A 16412-nucleotide genomic window follows, 5' to 3' on the forward strand; every position below is an offset into this window, starting at 1 on the left:
GGTGTGGGGTTCTCTCTGCCACAGATTGTTCTTGTGTTGGTAACTGTGCGCATGTGTGAGAGACACAGACAGAGGGCAATCGCACAGTTTACACATCTGGTTTGTTTTTTTTAAAAACTACTTTTGTGACTTAAGGCAGCTCCAAAGAGCTAGAGAATGAAGCCATCCTGTGAATCGCCCTGTAGGCTGACAGCCTCCTTGTCCCTGGCTCCTCCTGGTGCAGGTGACCACCCGGTCCTGTCCCCACCAGCCACCAGGGCAGTGCCAGCCTCTGGGCCTCTGCCCACGTGAGTTTGGAAAAGCAAATGTTTGATTGAACAACAATCCTTTCATGAGATCCCTTGGCTTCTCACTCAGGAGCACTCCCCAATTCTCAGACCTGTTACCTGTTTCTGATGGAATCCTTTCCCTGGCAAAGCCACGAGCAGTGTCCAGTAAACCCTGCACAGGAGCCTTTTACAACTCTTGACAGCTGGGATTTGAAAAAATAGGCTATGACTACCTGACTCGCCTAAAAGACGTGAGGACCCCGGAAAAGCAGACCAGGTAGGTAAGCCCACAAGGACAACCAGGATGCTTGCGGCACTGCCGTGGTCCATCCTGAAGGAGGGCCGAGAGTGGTCACCAGTGGGGACAGAGGTCAAGGCAGAGCACAGAGCTGGCGCTGAGGACCCAGAGGTCATGCCTGTGAAAGTAGAGGAACCACAGACAGCAAACATAGAATTCCCCGCATTTCTGCTTCTGGGAATGCACGGGAACGGGGTCGGGGGCAGGGGGAGAGACAGGGCATCAGGGACCCCTACACGCCAGTTTTCACAGGGACAGCACATGGTGGACCCAGCTAAGGGAGAAACACGGATTATACATGCAATGGAACACTCTCCAACCCGAGCAGGTCACGAGGTTGGCACCTGCTTAGGTGCCACAGGGAGGAATCACTGAGCTCAGTGAAGTGTCCAGACCCAGGGGACAGCCAAGACTCACTCTGGAAGGTGCACAGAGCAGCCAGGTTCCCAGAGACGGGAAGTAGGATGGTGGAGCCAGGCTGGGGGAGGCGGCGGCCAGTGTTTCATGGGGACAGAGTTTCAGTGTGGGAGGGTGAGAAGATTCTGGAAGTGGACGGTGGGGGTGGCAGCACCGCAACATGAGTGTAATGCCACTGAAGCATACACTTAAAAATGGTTGGAAAACAGTAAATTTTAGGTGACATATATTCTACTACAATAAAAAAAAAAATGACAGATGGGATGCCTGGGTGGCTCAGTGGTTGAGCGTCTGCCTTTGGCTCAGGGTGTGATCCTGGGGTCCTGGGATCAAGTCCCACATCAGGCTCCGCGCAGAGAGTCTGCTTCTCCCTCTACCTATGTCTCTGCCTCTCTCTGTGTGTCTCTCAAGAATTTTTTAAATAAAACCTTTTTTAAAAAATTACAGTTAAAACACGAGGGGCATCAGGCAGAGCCTCAAGTAGAAACAGGCCAGGTGAGGTCCCTCTCCTGCTCAGGTAGCGAGGCTGACACAGTCCAGAACCAGAGAAACCTGGGTGTCTGTACAAGGCGGCCTGAGTCTGGGTCTGGGTCAGATGGTTACAAGAGGATGGGACTGGTCTACCCTGTCGGGCTCCATACCCCCAATGGGCACCTGCACCAGTTCGGGGTAAATGAAGACCAGAGAGCCCGTCCCCTCTGTGCCCACACGGCAGAGGCTCAGGCAGTGATGGGAGGCCCAGTTCTCAGAGCTCCAGCAGACAAGGTGGCCAGGCCTGTGATGCTGAGCCCTGGACGGTGAGACATCCCCGGCTGGTATGCCCCTCTGGCTGCTGGTGAGTCCCTGGGACTGTGCTGTGTCCACCTGTCTGGGAGCAGATGGGGCTGGGCCAGAGCACATGGCACCCACGAATTCCCTGGGAGCCAGTCACCACGGTCCCCAAAGCCACAGGCTCCCTCTTCTTTGAGGGGACTTCCAGATTCACAACCCAAACGAGGCTACAAAGAGGTGACTGTCAGACCTCGTGACCAGTCAGAGCCACCAACCACAGCTGCACTCCGCACCTGTTCGTGTCCTCCCAGGTTCCACGAATGCGTAACGGGGACAACAGCGCCTGCCTCCAACAGCAACTACATCATCGACAGCTGAGCTGTGCAGCCCGAGGTGTGTACTGACTCAGGGGTGCGTGTGAACAGGGGCTGAGGAGCCACACATGCTTTCCTGGGCGGTGGCAGTGAGCCAGTGAGCAGGCTTGACCATGGTCAAGACAGGGGCCGCAGGGTGAAGAACATGCAGAACTTAGATCCGTGAGGGAGAAAGAGTGAACACACATATCTGAACACCAAGGGGTGGGGGCATGAAATGGACACTGACCTCAGAGGTGAGGACACGCTGCCCTGGAACAGCCTCCAGCAGCCAACCCACATGGAGCCATCCTGTGAGCCGACCCCAGTCTTCAACCCCGTGCCCTCGGCAGGGTGCCCCTGTAAACATCCTAACGCCCAGGACCCTGTGCCCCCAGAAAAGTCGGCAGCTTCACTGGAGTCTAGCAGCTTAATCTTCATTTACGTATCTTTTTTAGTGTTTTTTGTTCAGGCTTTATTTTAGCACATGAGAATGTCTCATGCTTGCCTCTTCTGTGTCAAATTAAAAATATTTGCCAGCCTCGTTGTTTGGTTCCAGATTGGTATTCAGAGACCAATTCAGGATATAATTGCGCACATGGAGCTTTCCGTAACCTTTATGGGAATTAATCAGAGTCCAGGAGCCACGAAAAGCAGTCCCGGCAAGGCCTGGCTCGCCGTGTTGAGACGTAGAGGTCCTGCGAAAGGTCTCCAACAGTAACTACCTCCAACCCTGCAGATCTGGGTGCGCACCTGCCGTTCGACCTTGGTGCCATACCAGCAACGATGCAGCCCTTCTCTGCACGGACACAACCCCCCGTCCCTTCTGAGAACCATCCCTCCGCCAGAGGAGGAGCAACACAGAAGGAACCCGATCAGCGAAGATGTCAGGCCGGGACTTCAGGCTGGACTTATCTGAGCCCCAGGGGGGCTGTCTGCCATTGGGCATCACAGGATGGGAGGATGGTGCATTTCACAACCATCCCTGAGCATCCCACTGCCCACAGGTGGGGCTGCTGTCTCCAAGCATAAATCAGACACCTGCATCGCCCGTCAGACTTCAGACAGCAGCCTCTCCCAGACCTCTGCTGCGCAGAACCACAGACCAGGGTGGCGTGCCTCACCTGCACCCAGACTCATGTGCCCTGTCAAACATCTCCCCAACCCCAGGGGTGGGAGCCTGAGCTTGGACATGCTCCTAATGCCCAGGCAGGGCTCCTCAGGCCTCCAGTGGAGCCCAGGAACGTGCATTTTTAATAAGCACCCAGGTGACTGCTGTAACCAGCTAAGCCAGGGAAACCATCCACTGAGCAAGAGTCTGTGTGGGTCTTGGGTGGTCTAGTCGATTGCCCAGATCCTAGATGTGTGTTTTCTATACTCACTGGACTCTGGCCACTGTGACACACTGAGGCTACAAATGAGGGTGGCATTCCTGCCCTGGAAGCGCTCACAGTCCGAGAAAAGACTGCAGCACCGTGGGCAGGTCCCATGGTGGTGAGGACAGCAGGACCCAGGGGTAGGGCAGGCAGCCCCATACAAGGTCTACAGGGTTGGGGGTACAGCCCTTTGGGACAGGGCAGCTTCAGGTAAGTGAAGGCAGGGCAGGAAGAAGAGACAGGGAGGAACATAGAAACCGTGAGAGCAGCCACAAGGAGGGCATGGCCCAGAGCCTGTAGGTCATGGACAGGCCTCGGCTAAGCCCTGAATGGCACTGGAAGTCAGGCCACTGGAGCAGGGCCAAGAAGGGAGGCTCTAGGCCTGAACCCACGAGGAAACACTGACTGAAGTAAGGCAGATAAGGAACCAAAGTGGCAAAATGCTAACATTTGCTGATTCTGGATGATGGGAGCAGGAGGCTTTTCAGTCTTGGTCCTTTTCTGAACATTTGCTACAAGAATAAAAGAGGGAACGAACAGGGAAGCGAACAAGTCAATCTGCGAAGGAAGAGGCCGGCGGCCTGGGGAGGGCCCAGAACAAAGCAGCTGGCCCACGGGCTCAGAGACAGCAGGGACAGACCAGCAGAGGCGGTGGCTGAGCACACAGGGGCAAGGATGGGCGACGTCCCTGGGGAGCCCACAGGAGATTCTGAGTCTGAGGAGGAAGGGGAAGTGTGCTGGTGGAATGTGAAGCTCAGAGATGGCCAGGGTGCCCAGGTGTCCCTGCCAATAACTCTACCTTCTCTGTCAGCTGGCAGTGAAGTCTGAGAGGGTAGGGGGCCCCGGGGACTCTGGGGAAATGCCAGAGATCTGGAACAGTATCAACAGAGCTGAAAGAACCAGCCGGATCATGCTGGGGGGTCAGGGGATGGAACTGAGGCCTGCAAAGGCTGAGCCCAGACTCGCTGGCTCCAGCAGCCCTGAACCAGGAAGGCAGCAGCCAGGGGCCAGTGGGTCCCCAGGGGACCGTGGGGAAAAGGGACTCAGAGCAGTGGTGAGAGGCGGCTGGAGGTCGATGGGGGGTCAGGTGGCACAGGGTGGAACACGGGGTCATGACCGGGGGCAGCAGGATGCACGAGAGCCCTATCCTTCACCCCAGAAAGGGGGGAGATCCAGAGGGGGCGTATGACTATGACAGAGCCAGGCCCTGGCAGGACCCCCAGGGAGTGGCCAACAGGAGGCAGACAACAGCCCAGGTACAGCTGGCAAGGGCGCTACCCACCAGCACATTTCTAGGAGAGCGGGGCACCAGGGGAACTGGTTTACAGACCTACTGGGAGGGAGGGTAGCAGAAAGCAAGTGCAGAGGAGACCCTGTGCAGAGCCACGGGCAGGGTGGGGGTTCTGGATGCAAGTCAAGAGAGGTTCTAGGCCCCGTGATTCAGGAAGGGACTCTGCCCCCCTGGGCGGTACAGGTAGCTGCTGCCATTGCCTGGCAGAGGCTTCGTACCGGTCTCTGCCTTTACAGTTCCTTCAGGCATTCTAATGCCAAAGCCAAATATCATGGTGGCCCCGCAGCATCCTACCCCAAGCAGGCCCAGAGCCTCACCAGGCAGCGGGTGGGGGCCGGTGCCTGCTTGCTGTACAGGAGCCCTGAATTCCACATCCTCAGTCTGCTCTCCTGCAGGACCATGGTGGAAATGCCATGCCCTCGAAGCTGCCCCCTGCAGGGGTCATCCTGGGAGACCGCCAGCCAAGAACTGAGCGCCAGCGCCAGCCAGGTGGCCTGACATCATGACTTGCAGGAGGCATGGTCTCTGGGAACAGCTGGCACTTGTCCCCAGGCTGTACCCCTGCAGGAGAGCCAGCTCCAGCATCATTGAGGTGGGCCCCACAGCCCTGGTAATGGCCAGCCTTCTTGTAATAGCAACAGGTGCCAGTACAGCAGAAACAATCATGCCCTAAACACCCAGGGAGCTGTCCCTGGGAAGTAGCCAGAAGCCAAATCAGACATGAGTTACCATGTTAGCCAGAAGCATGTCAAGCCAAAAGGGAACAAGAAAGTATCCTCCAAGCATTTACTGAGCCCCTGTACAAGCACCATCCCCAGCTCTGGAGAAATGACCTAAAAAGGTGGCTGCTCTCACAGAGCTTCCTTCCACACGAGCCACGGAGGGTGCAGAAGGCGGGGGCACCCGAAGGCCGCAGCTGCAGACGCCACATTGGACATGGGGATGCCAGTGGGGACAGGGTGTCCCAGATGGAAGGAACAGTGTAGACCAAGCATAGCTGACAGCTCAGTGCTGTCTGCTGAGCAGACTGTCCATGGATCAGGGTCTTCCGAAGATGGGTTGGTGTCAACCCCAGGCAGCCCAGCGTCTCACATTAACTATGTTTTCTTTCCAGATGGATGACCAGAGGAACTGAGAGGTCCCCAAGGTCCCCAGGGTGGGATCTGTGACAGGCTGGAGCTGGCGGTGAAGCTCAGCCAGGACGACATCCTGCCCAGCAAAACTGCCTCTCTGTAAATAAATATGTGTCGCATCATCTGTCGGGGCCCATCTAGTCCTCCCGCAGCACACGGCACCGCTATGCGTCCAAAGACATACAATCAGGAACTCATCTTACTCGTATGTTGTCAGATCTCACAGGTCTTAAAAGTGACTCTAGGTATTAAAACAAACAAACAAACAAACAAACAAAAAAAAAAAAAAAAAAAACTTTGAAAGCTAAAAACCTGAAATGAATCTTTGATCTTTTCAAAGAATGGTTTCATCTGTATTTATATAAATGTGACAGTCTGCAAAAGGCCTGCAAAAGGCCCGACCAAGCTGGGGCTGAGAGCGTTCTTGCCAGTAAACACTGTTCATTTCATATTGGCTGGAAATAGAAATCACTGCACATCTGAAGCTCTTTGGAACACCTTTTTCCCTTCTAAACATCCATATGCAATTTTTAAAAATATACAAATACATGGTGTTGGAAAAAGAAACACACAAATCATTTCTGGAGGATGTGATTAATGGTGATTTTTTTTCCATATATGTCCGAAAAATTTTCAAATTTTTCAGCAAGGAACCTGTATCATTTTAGAAGCAAAAAACCTAATTTTTTTAAAGAATAAAATAGAGGTGCCTGCGTGGTTCAGTCAGTTAAGCATCTGCTTTGGTTCAGGTCACGATCTCAGGGTCCTGGGATCAAACACCACACCAGGGGTCCCTGCTCAGCCAGGGAGCATGCATCTTCTCTGCTCCTCCCCCCACTCATTCTCTCTCTCTCTCTCTCTCTCTCTCTCTCAAATAAATAAAATCTTTAAAATAAAATTGAAAAATAAATAATGAAATAGAATCTCCTCTTTTTAAAAAGTATAGGTAGTATGTTAGAGGTCTTTGTTGTTATAACTCCAATCAGAAATTCCAGCCCAAAATATTTTATTTATATGGAGAAAGATAATCCTCTGCATAAAAACATTATCTACTATTATCAAAATTAAACAAGCCAAAATAGTAAGTAGATTTAGAAAGAAGACATGGCCACACCAGGCTCACTCAGTTCAAATCCCAGCTCCAGCACACGCGGCTGTGAAACCTCAAGCAAGTTTCATAGCCTCTCTGATCCACAGTTCCCCAATCTGTAAAAACGTCATCGGTGAGGAGTGAAGGATGGCTAGGGCAGTAAGGCCATGTGCCTGAAGGCATGCAAAGCCACACACACACACACACACACACACACACACACCCCAAGCAAAAAACAAACCCTCACGTTTATTCTGCATGTTCCAAATGTGGCAAATGGTGGCTGATATAAAATTAATCGGTAATTCAAAATGTTTTCATTTGAAAACAGATGCAAATAAATTTTCCAAGTAAAACATGAGACTTGAAAGCAATGTGCTTATGGCCACATCCACCCTTTCTCCCGGGGCCTCCGGGGGAAGTGAGCATCTGACAGGTCCTCCGAAGTGCCTAGAACTGGCCTGCTGTGCACGCTCAGTAGGTAGTAGCTAGTAGTATCACCACCAAGAAGGTGTGTACCATTGAGTAAGAAAAGGACAACAGAACCAGCAAAACGGCAACAGAGCCAGCTTTCTAACTGGAGGGTATTGCTAAGTGCCCAATCCACTCCCGGGGATGTTAACATATGCTAAGCAATCGATATGGCTTATCAGATCAAAAAATATATAAGAAAGATAAGAAGCCAGAAAGAAAGCAAACACACAGCCTAACGTAGAACCAGCTCTCCTAAATTTCTGTGGAAGTCATTACCACTGAATGCGCAACACCCACACATACAACATGTGCATTGATTCCCCTTTTCAACGTTCAAGAGCCAAATCAACGTGGGGAGGCTTTAGGCTGTTTGATTCCGAGACAGGGAGAAGGAAAAGACGCAGGAAAGAACAAGAGGCTGGAGACTTGGCAACACTCGTTGTAATCTGAATTCAAAGAGCTGTTCTTTTTATTATTAGAAACTGGCATCTTGCCCCCCCCTCCCAACTGGGAACCGGGTCAGGACCTGGTGGCATCCGACTACCCCCTGGACACAGGGGTGTGGGCTGGGAACTCCTAGGGGACGCCAACAGGGGATCACCCCAGCAGCCAGCTTTGATTCAGGAATCTATTAGTCAACCAGATGCACATGCCGTCCATTTAATTACCCTGCTCCTGAATTATTTATTATCTTCCCCTGAGTGAGAGGAAATTATTCTTGCTGGTTACCTGCTCTGCTCCAGGGGCCTGTTCAGAGAACCCCAGTGCTGATGGTTTGGTGGAGCTCTCTGGTACCTGCCACCCTCTGGCCAACACGAGAACATAAAGAAACAGCAAGCAAAGTATTTCTGAAAAAGGGAGTCATTAGCCTTCTAGAATGCAAATAACTCCCCAAATCTGGGGAAACACAGAAAGCTCCTTTGAAACACATGAGCAGGTATGTGCTGTCCTGTTTGGGTGTGATCTGTCCTGCACCCCTATTTTTTCTAAATTTGGTAAAGTTTCCTTCTCCCTTAACAACTGTCAACAACTCCTAGGCTCCTTTCCGCAGACAGAATCATACCCAGAATCCCGGGGCAGAGGAGGAGAGGCTGCAAATCCCATATGCAATCTGTAAAAAAAGTATCACTTTTCACTGTCCAGATTTTTGATCAGCCAGGAAATTCCTGTGTCTGAATCCCTTCTCCACCCGCCCCCATTTCTAAACCGACCGATTCACAGACTTGCAGCATCTAGACACAAGGGGAAGCCTGGGGACCACCCAGGTCAGCTCTCACTTGGGGACGTGGAACGAAGCCCAGCCAGCCCAGCCAGCGTCGTGCCTGCTGCCAGGCACCCTCTCCTGGCTCCCAGAGCGCCTCTAAGAGGACCTTTAGTTCTATCTTAAGATAAGCCCTCTCGCTCCAGAAACCGCTCCTACAGAACACCAGCATCCGATCCACACGGCAACTCTGCTTTCCATCTGCTTTCTGGGCCTCTGCCCCTGTGGGCACGCTCTATAGGGCTCTCGGAACAGGGGTCTCCTGGAATTTACCCAGGGTCCCTCCATAGCCCAGGACGCTCTGGGCAGGGACGCTGCGCCGAGGGCTCCCTCTGGAACTCTCCACCTCAGCCATTCTTCCTCCACCAGCTCCTGGCTGGCGAGGGCAGGGGTCCCTGAGAGCGCTGGGCTTGCCAACTGTGCACCGTGTTTGCACTGCGGCCACCCCCTCCACTATGTACAACAGCTCCAGGTCCCAGACCCTCCCCATACCTGCAGAACCAGGACCCGCCTCCACTGCCCCCAGCCAGAGCCACCCCGGAGGGCGCGGGCCGCTCGGGGCGGGGAGTCCGCTACCGGTGGGGGGTCCTGCAGGCGCTGGGCGGCTGGGCGCCCTGGAGGGCAGCGGGGGACTGGGAATCCGGTCGCCCACAAGGGCCTCTCTCCGCGGGACAGGTGACCCCGGTGTCTGGTCTCTCCCTCCCCTCGCGGCCTGCCTCGCACCCTGTCCCACAGCGCTCCCATCATGTCTCCGCTTTGTCTCCAAAAGTGTCTAACCGCAGCCCACCACAGAGCTGACATTTTCAGTGTTTAGTTGTTACAGTTACTTGACTAACTGCGGGGCCGACAGAGGCGCGGCTCCCGGCTCCCGCGGGCAGGAGGCGCAGGGCTGGTGGGCGTGCCGCTGTGCGCCCGGGCCGCAGGGGGACCAGCAGGGGGACCAGCAGGGGGACCAGCGCCGGCACCAGCGCCGGGACCAGCACCAGGGCAAGCGCCGGGACCAGCACCCGGACCAGCACCGGGACCAGCGCCGGGACCAGCGCCGGGACCAGCGGCGGGACCAGCACCGGGACCAGCGGCGGGACCAGCACCGGGACCAGCACCGGGGCAAGCGCCGGGACCAGCGCCGGGACCAGCGCCGGGACCAGCACCCGGACCAGCACCCGGACCAGCGCCCGGACCAGCGGCGGGACCAGCGGCAGGACCAGCACCGGGACCAGCGCCCGGACCAGCGGCGGGACCAGCACCGGGACCAGCACCGGGACCAGCGGCGGGACCAGCGCCGGGACCAGCGCCGGGACCAGCGGCGGGACCAGCACCCGGACCAGCGGCGGGACCAGCGGCAGGACCAGCACCGGGGCAAGCACCGGGACCAGCACCCGGACCAGCACCCGGACCAGCACCCGGACCAGCACCGGGACCAGCGCCCGGACCAGCGGCGGGACCAGCGCCCGGACCAGCACCGGGACCAGCGCCCGGACCAGCGCCGGGACCAGCGGCGGGGCCAGCACCGGGACCAGCACCGGGACCAGCGGCGGGACCAGCGCCGGGACCAGCACCGGGACCAGCGGCGGGACCAGCGCCCGGACCAGCGGCGGGACCAGCGGCAGGACCAGCACCGGGGCAAGCACCGGGACCAGCACCAGGACCAGCACCCGGACCAGCGCCGGGCCCAGCGCCGGGACCAGCTGTCCCTCTGCCCCCGCCAGCAGCCCGGCTCCGATGCCGCCAACCATCCCCCCCGGGACGGGGCCGGCAGAGTCCAGCCCGCAGCTGCGCCGCTCGCGGAGCCTCGAGGACGCTTCAGAGAGACCGGGAAAGGGGTGGGCCGGGCGGTAGTAAGAGTTAGAAGCCGGTACCGCTTACTCACGTGCCAGATGGCGAAGAAGATGAGCGCGGCGCACAGCACCAGGGAGAGCATGTAGCAGAAAGCGGCGAAAGTGAAGGCCATGGCCAGCGGCGGGCCGCGCGCCCCAGCCCACACGCCGCGCCCTCGAGGACCGCACTCGCTCCGCGGCGGGGTCCGGTCCGGGTCCGGGTCCGGGCGGGGGGCTGGGAGCAGGCAGGCCCGCAGGGGAGCCCCGAGGGTCAGGGGCGGCCGGGACGCCAGCCCGCCCGCCGCCCGCCGCCCCCGCCCGCCGACCCCCGCCAAGCTGCTGGGGCGTCGCCGGCGGGAAGCGTCCCCAGATCGGGGAAACCAACGGGCGGGGAGCTCAGCCGCCGAGTGCAGCCGGAGAGGCCCGCGCCACGAGCGGCGGCGCCCAGGATCCCGGGGAAGGGCCGCTCCTCCCGGACCCCAGCGCCGCCGCCGCCGGCGAGCACAGTCCTGCGGGGGTCGGGGGGGCCGGGGCGCCGCGCGGGGACCCGATCTCCCCGGAGCCAGGCTGGACCCGGCGCGCACGGCTCGGCCCGGCGGCGCGGCGGCAGGTTCGAGGCCGGGAGCCGCGCCCGCCGCTCCACCTGCTGCTGCAGCCGCCGCCTCGGCCCCGGCGCTCCGCGAGCGCGCGCTCCCCGCCGGCAGAGCTGCAGCGGGGGCGCCGGCGCTGTGCGCGCCCGCCTCTCCCAGGACACCTGCGGCGGGCGGCGGGCGGCGGGCGGGCGGGGCCTGGGAGCTCGCGCGTCCGCGGAGGTGGGAGCTGCGGGGGGCGGGGAGGGGGACCGCGGCGGCGCCTGGAGGCCCGGCCTTGCCCCTGCGCCGCCCTCGCCGCCCCGCCGGACCCTCCCGTGCTCCGGTACTGGGTTAAGCCAGTGGACCGTCCAGAGCACCTGCTTTTGGAGTCAGACCCCGGCGCGCCAGTCTCTTAACCTTTTTACACCTCGGTTTGCTTATCTGAGAAAACTGGGGAAAGAGGACCGCCAATCCATGTCACGGGGTTAAATGGGAACCGAAGTCAGGAAGGGGCGCCAGGCCTAGCACTGGCTGCGCGGTCAGTAAACCGCAGGGTTGTACGCGCCCGCTTTGCCCCAGTGGCCCAGCGCCTTGGAAACGCACCATGCCTCCTGCGTCAGGGATCTCGGGTAGAGCGGGGAAGGGGGTCCGGTCTTTCCGGGGTCTTGGGAGCGGGTCTCAGAGCGCACGCGAAATAAACAGCTGTCGATGGTTCTGACCCTGGTGCCACCTGTGCGGCTCCCACCTGCGATTCCGGCCGTCCCCTGCGCCAGGACAGGACTGGGAGAGCTCTGCACACCCCTGGCCCAGGGGGCCCTCCTCCGTGCCTCGGCATTCTTGCAGAGGTCGTCCCCCCTCCACCTGGGACACTCCATGCTGCTCAGTGCGGAGTGCAGGAGCTAGATAGAGAAGTCTGGCGGCTGTTGACAGAGGGTCAGCATTTAATTGCCTCTGGGTCAGGACCTGGTAGCGCTCCCTGTTAGAAATTATCGAGGATTTCAAGATCGAAGCCATAGAGCATTCATCCAGGTAGGATGCCCTTCTGACCAGAGGACCTTGGGCAACCATGGAGATTTTGCACCTGCAAATCCTCCCCACTCTGGGTTATACTCTTTATCACTTTCTCTCTTACTTGGATGTCTTCCAGTACAAATACTCCTTAAAAACAAACAAACAACAACAACAACAAAAATACGGAAATGAAAAAGGATGTAACAGACGCCAGAGTTGGCCACTCTTAGACACCACTGGCACCATGGTACCAGGCTGCTTCCGAGCTCTGTTTTTTGCTTTTCATTTTATAGCAATCACATCTCTATATCAGCCATTAAGGTTGTAATTATACCATATAAGTTTTGTGGCACCAAAACAATACGAAAATATCACAGGAAGATATAATCGTTCAAATATTTTGAGTTCCTTCAGGTTTGATCTATTGTCTTTTGCTTCTGCTGGTTCGTGCTTGCAGAGCCCTCACTCCTTCTACGTCCACTAAGTCTTTATTGTAAAAAAAAAAAAAACATTTTTTTTAAGGCTCTTTGCAGAAATTTGAGGACTGAGATGATGTTTTCTCTCTCTAAAGAGGATTTTCTACATCTTTTACCAGGTGTTTGGGAACTCTAAACTCTGGCACTCTAGAATTGCCCTGCTCCAAACTCAGGGATTGAGATTTTCTGGGGTGACCAGTCTGTTTCAGGGCTAGTTTTCTCAGTTCTTTTTATTCACCAGTGGTCCTTCTAGATCCCCCGCCAAAGCAGGTGGTCATTAAGTCCCAAGCCCTGCTGGTCCTCGGACTTTGGCTTTTGCCCCAAGCCCTATGAAGCGCTAAATCTCCAACTCAGACTCTTACCCTTCCTCCAGATTAGCAAAGGCCCAGAAAGGCAAGACTGGCCCCCAATGCTAGGCACACCAGTCTGGATCCTGTCCACCCTCAAAACATGGCCCCAGTAATTCCTTACTCTCAAGCTAAGTCTTTGATGCTTTTAAGAAGAGTGTTTTTAGATTTTATTCAGCTTCTTAAATTGTATTTAGTGGGAGGGTTGGTCTGAATTATCTAGCTCAGTGTTACCAGAATCAGAATGTCTACATCAAAATAAAATGTCAAACAAAAACAATTGAACCCATCATCCTACCACTCTGACTTTCAAGGCTCCAAATATACCTTAGCCTCCATCTTTCTCGACCTTTCCCCAGCCCCGCTTTATCTTGTGTTATCAGTAGTAGAATCTCAGTAAATAAGAACCGCAGAATTAGTGTTTACTAATTCAACAAATGTTATTTAGTGGTTGGGGGCCCTGGGGGGACTCCCAAGATTCCAAGCCTAATTGGTGAGATTATAAATAACTCCTTCACGAGGGAGCCTTAGATGAGGGAGGAGGAGAAGAATTGCCTGTGACACAGCAGAGGAAAGCAAGGGAGAAAGTAACGAATGGATGCTGAGAGACCAACCTACATTGTTTCACCAACTGTAGACATTGAAAAGGAATTGTTTTGTTTTGGTTTTTTTTCCTAGCCACCATGCAGCCACAGGTAGACATGTGACACAGTTTGAGCTTAGAAGATATGTACTTCTTTTTGCCTGGAATGCAGACATGCTACCTGGAGGTACAGCAGCCATCTTGTAACAGTGAGGAAGAAATCAACACAGTAAGAATGGGAAAGCTAAAAAGATAGAGAGAGAAAGCACCATTAACAAGATAGAACCACCACACCAGCCCTGAACTTCTCTGATTTCTTATAGTGTGAGACAATAAAACTTCTGACTTTTTTAAGCCATGAAAGTAAGGAATTCTGTTACCTACAGGTAAACATGATTCTTAACTAATACCATGGTTTAATGTGTGTGTGGGGGGGTGTTTTCCTGATAGGAGAAGAAATCATATCATCAGTTCAGGGCTGGTGTAGCAGCTCCTTGACATTGTTTCAGCCCCCAGCTCCTTTTACCTTCCTAACTTGCTATCCTTAGCATGTGGATTTGGTTCTCACGGTCACGAGAAGGCTGCTGCATCTCCATCATGTTGTGGGCAGGACAAAAGAGCCCAAAGGTTTCAGCCCATGAAGCCATGTTTTTTGGGAGAGTAAAGGAAACTCTCCCCCGGGATCTGCTACCTTTGATTGGCCACAACTCTGACCTAGTTGTAAGTGAGTCTGAGAAGGTGAGTCTTTTCCTCTTCTGGCCTCTTTCAAATAGGCAAAGAAAAGAGGGTTTCGAGTGGACTTTGGGATATCCACATTTATTCCATGCCCGTTACTGAGGTTTTCTCTTATAAAACTTTCAAATGGGGATCCCTGGGTGGCGCAGCGGTTTGGCGCCTGCCTTTGGCCCAGGGCGCCATCCTGGAGACCCGGGATCGAATCCCACGTCAGGCTCCCGGTGCATGGAGCCTGCTTCTCCCTCTGCCTATGTCTCTGCCTCTCTCTCTCTCTCTCTCTCTCTCTCTCTCTCTCTCTCTGTGTCTATCATAAATAAATTTTTTAAAAACTTTCAAATGTAGGGGCTCCTGGGTGGCTCAGTTGGTCCAACTCTTGATTTTGGCTTAGGTCATGATCTCGGGGTCCTGGGATCAAGCCCCGCATCAGGCTCTATATTCAGTAGGGGAGTCTCCTTCTCCCTCTCCCTCTGCCCCTCACCCCATTCACATGCACTCTCTCTAAATAAATAAATAAAATTAAAAAAAATTTTTTTCGAATGTATAGAAAAGTAGAAAAGGGGGCATAGTAACCATTCGTCTCCATATCACTCACATTCCACAACTGTTAACATTTTGCCATATATGCCTCCTGGTTCTCCCAAATTGCATTTTACAGCTGGTTTGTTTGAAGCAGAATGTAAAGATTTTCCCTACACCTCGCACTCTAGGACTTTTTAACCATTTTCTTTTGTGTAATTTATCCAACAATAATTCTTCTTAAGCTGAGTGTCCTCCATTGACAGCTCCATGCTGAGCACAGTGACTATATTCGGTGGAGGCCCATGTTGGTTGCCGTGCATGCCTCCACATATCTAAGCTGGCGTCGTCTGACTCAGGACGTCCCCTTGACTTGTGGGGTATGCATGCACATGTGTGGAGGAGCTAGCTATGAATTACAGATTTCATTAAATTAAGAATGGATTAATCACCTTTTTGTTTTCTTTAAAATAACTTAAATCTAACTTTGAGTCCCCTTCCTGCTTGACTAGCAAGGAATTCAGTATCAGCCTTCACTGGGGCTCCCCAAGAGATCTAGGGGGCTTACATATACCAAACGACAGGCAGCTCCTCTCTCTGCCATTGGTCATTTGACCACGCTGGTTCCTGGTTCCTGCTGACATTCCAGATGGCCTGGTTCTGGGTCCTCTGGCCTCTGGCCTTCTGGTCCCTCCTGGCTGGAGTGCTGGGAGCCTCTGCACCCTGGGCACCACACAGCCCCGTCTGTGAGGTTTTGCCTCCTCCAAGAGTCATGGGTGTGAAACAGTGTATATGGGTCCCCTCTCTTCCAGAACCCAGCCTCAGCCTCTTTCCATCCTGCCGATTGCTCCCCACCTCCACTGGCTGTTGCAAAGCCATTCTCCACACTTGTCTCTCCCCCAAAGAGACATCTCCCAGAATCTCTCCAGAACCAGAAAGGACCTTTGACTTCTGAGACCTTCATCTTTCCACCTCACAGTTTATTCACCCAATAGTCATTAATATGACTGTAGCCATGATGGTCATATTGGAAGTTTTCTGTTCCAATTGGTAAATAGCATAGCAGTTGTCACAGCAAACAGTAAAATTAATAAGCAATTAAGTTCTAAATTAAACTCATTCACTCAGGCTCATTGTCATGGGCCGTGACAAGGATCGTTGATGAACCTGGCTCTACAAGCTCGTGCATCTCAAAGCTCACCGGGCTTCTCGCTGTCGTGGAATCACAGGGCTGCCATGGACTCTAACTAGTTACTACTTTGGTTGCACGTGTGCATCATAATTCCTGTGCAAGTGCACAAGTAAATGCAGTGTGTCAATATTTACAAATTTAAGGATCTATATATAAAATATTAAAAATGAACTCATGAAAGAAAGAAGACTAAGCGTGGATCTGTTTATTACTGTTCACTTAAACATCACTCACCTCAATCTTCCGAGGGTGCAGAGAACGAGCAGTGATATTAATAATGAATCCCAGCCTAGAGCCCATCTCGTGCACACAAGTCCGAGGACCTGAACACCTTTCACACTCACAAGAATTAGTACAAAATAATACAATGCTTCATAATTCATAATAATTTGATTATTTTAACAAAAATATGAGCATCTCATTAGTGCCG

At 54.2% G+C, this 16412-nt stretch overlaps 1 protein-coding gene and 1 long non-coding RNA gene across 2 annotated transcripts in view; one reads left to right on the top strand and one right to left on the bottom strand.

Moving 5' to 3' along the window:
- The window catches only part of CNIH3 (cornichon family AMPA receptor auxiliary protein 3), a 103060-nt gene extending 92301 nt beyond the window's left edge, over positions 1–10759 (bottom strand). The window contains exon 1 of the mRNA XM_038542871.1: positions 10604–10759. Coding sequence (XP_038398799.1) covers positions 10604–10684 — 81 coding nt within the window. The 5' untranslated portion in view covers positions 10685–10759. The remainder of the gene's footprint in view (positions 1–10603) is intronic.
- LOC119872557 lies at positions 342–6032 on the top strand. The gene is made up of 2 exons (XR_005362317.1): positions 342–546; positions 5890–6032. It is a non-coding gene; the product is annotated as an uncharacterized LOC119872557 (long non-coding RNA).
- Positions 10760–16412: the final 5653 nt, after the last annotated feature.

This window comes from Canis lupus, chromosome 7 (genome assembly GCF_011100685.1).
Source record: "Canis lupus familiaris isolate Mischka breed German Shepherd chromosome 7, alternate assembly UU_Cfam_GSD_1.0, whole genome shotgun sequence".
NCBI lineage: Eukaryota > Metazoa > Chordata > Mammalia > Carnivora > Canidae > Canis > Canis lupus.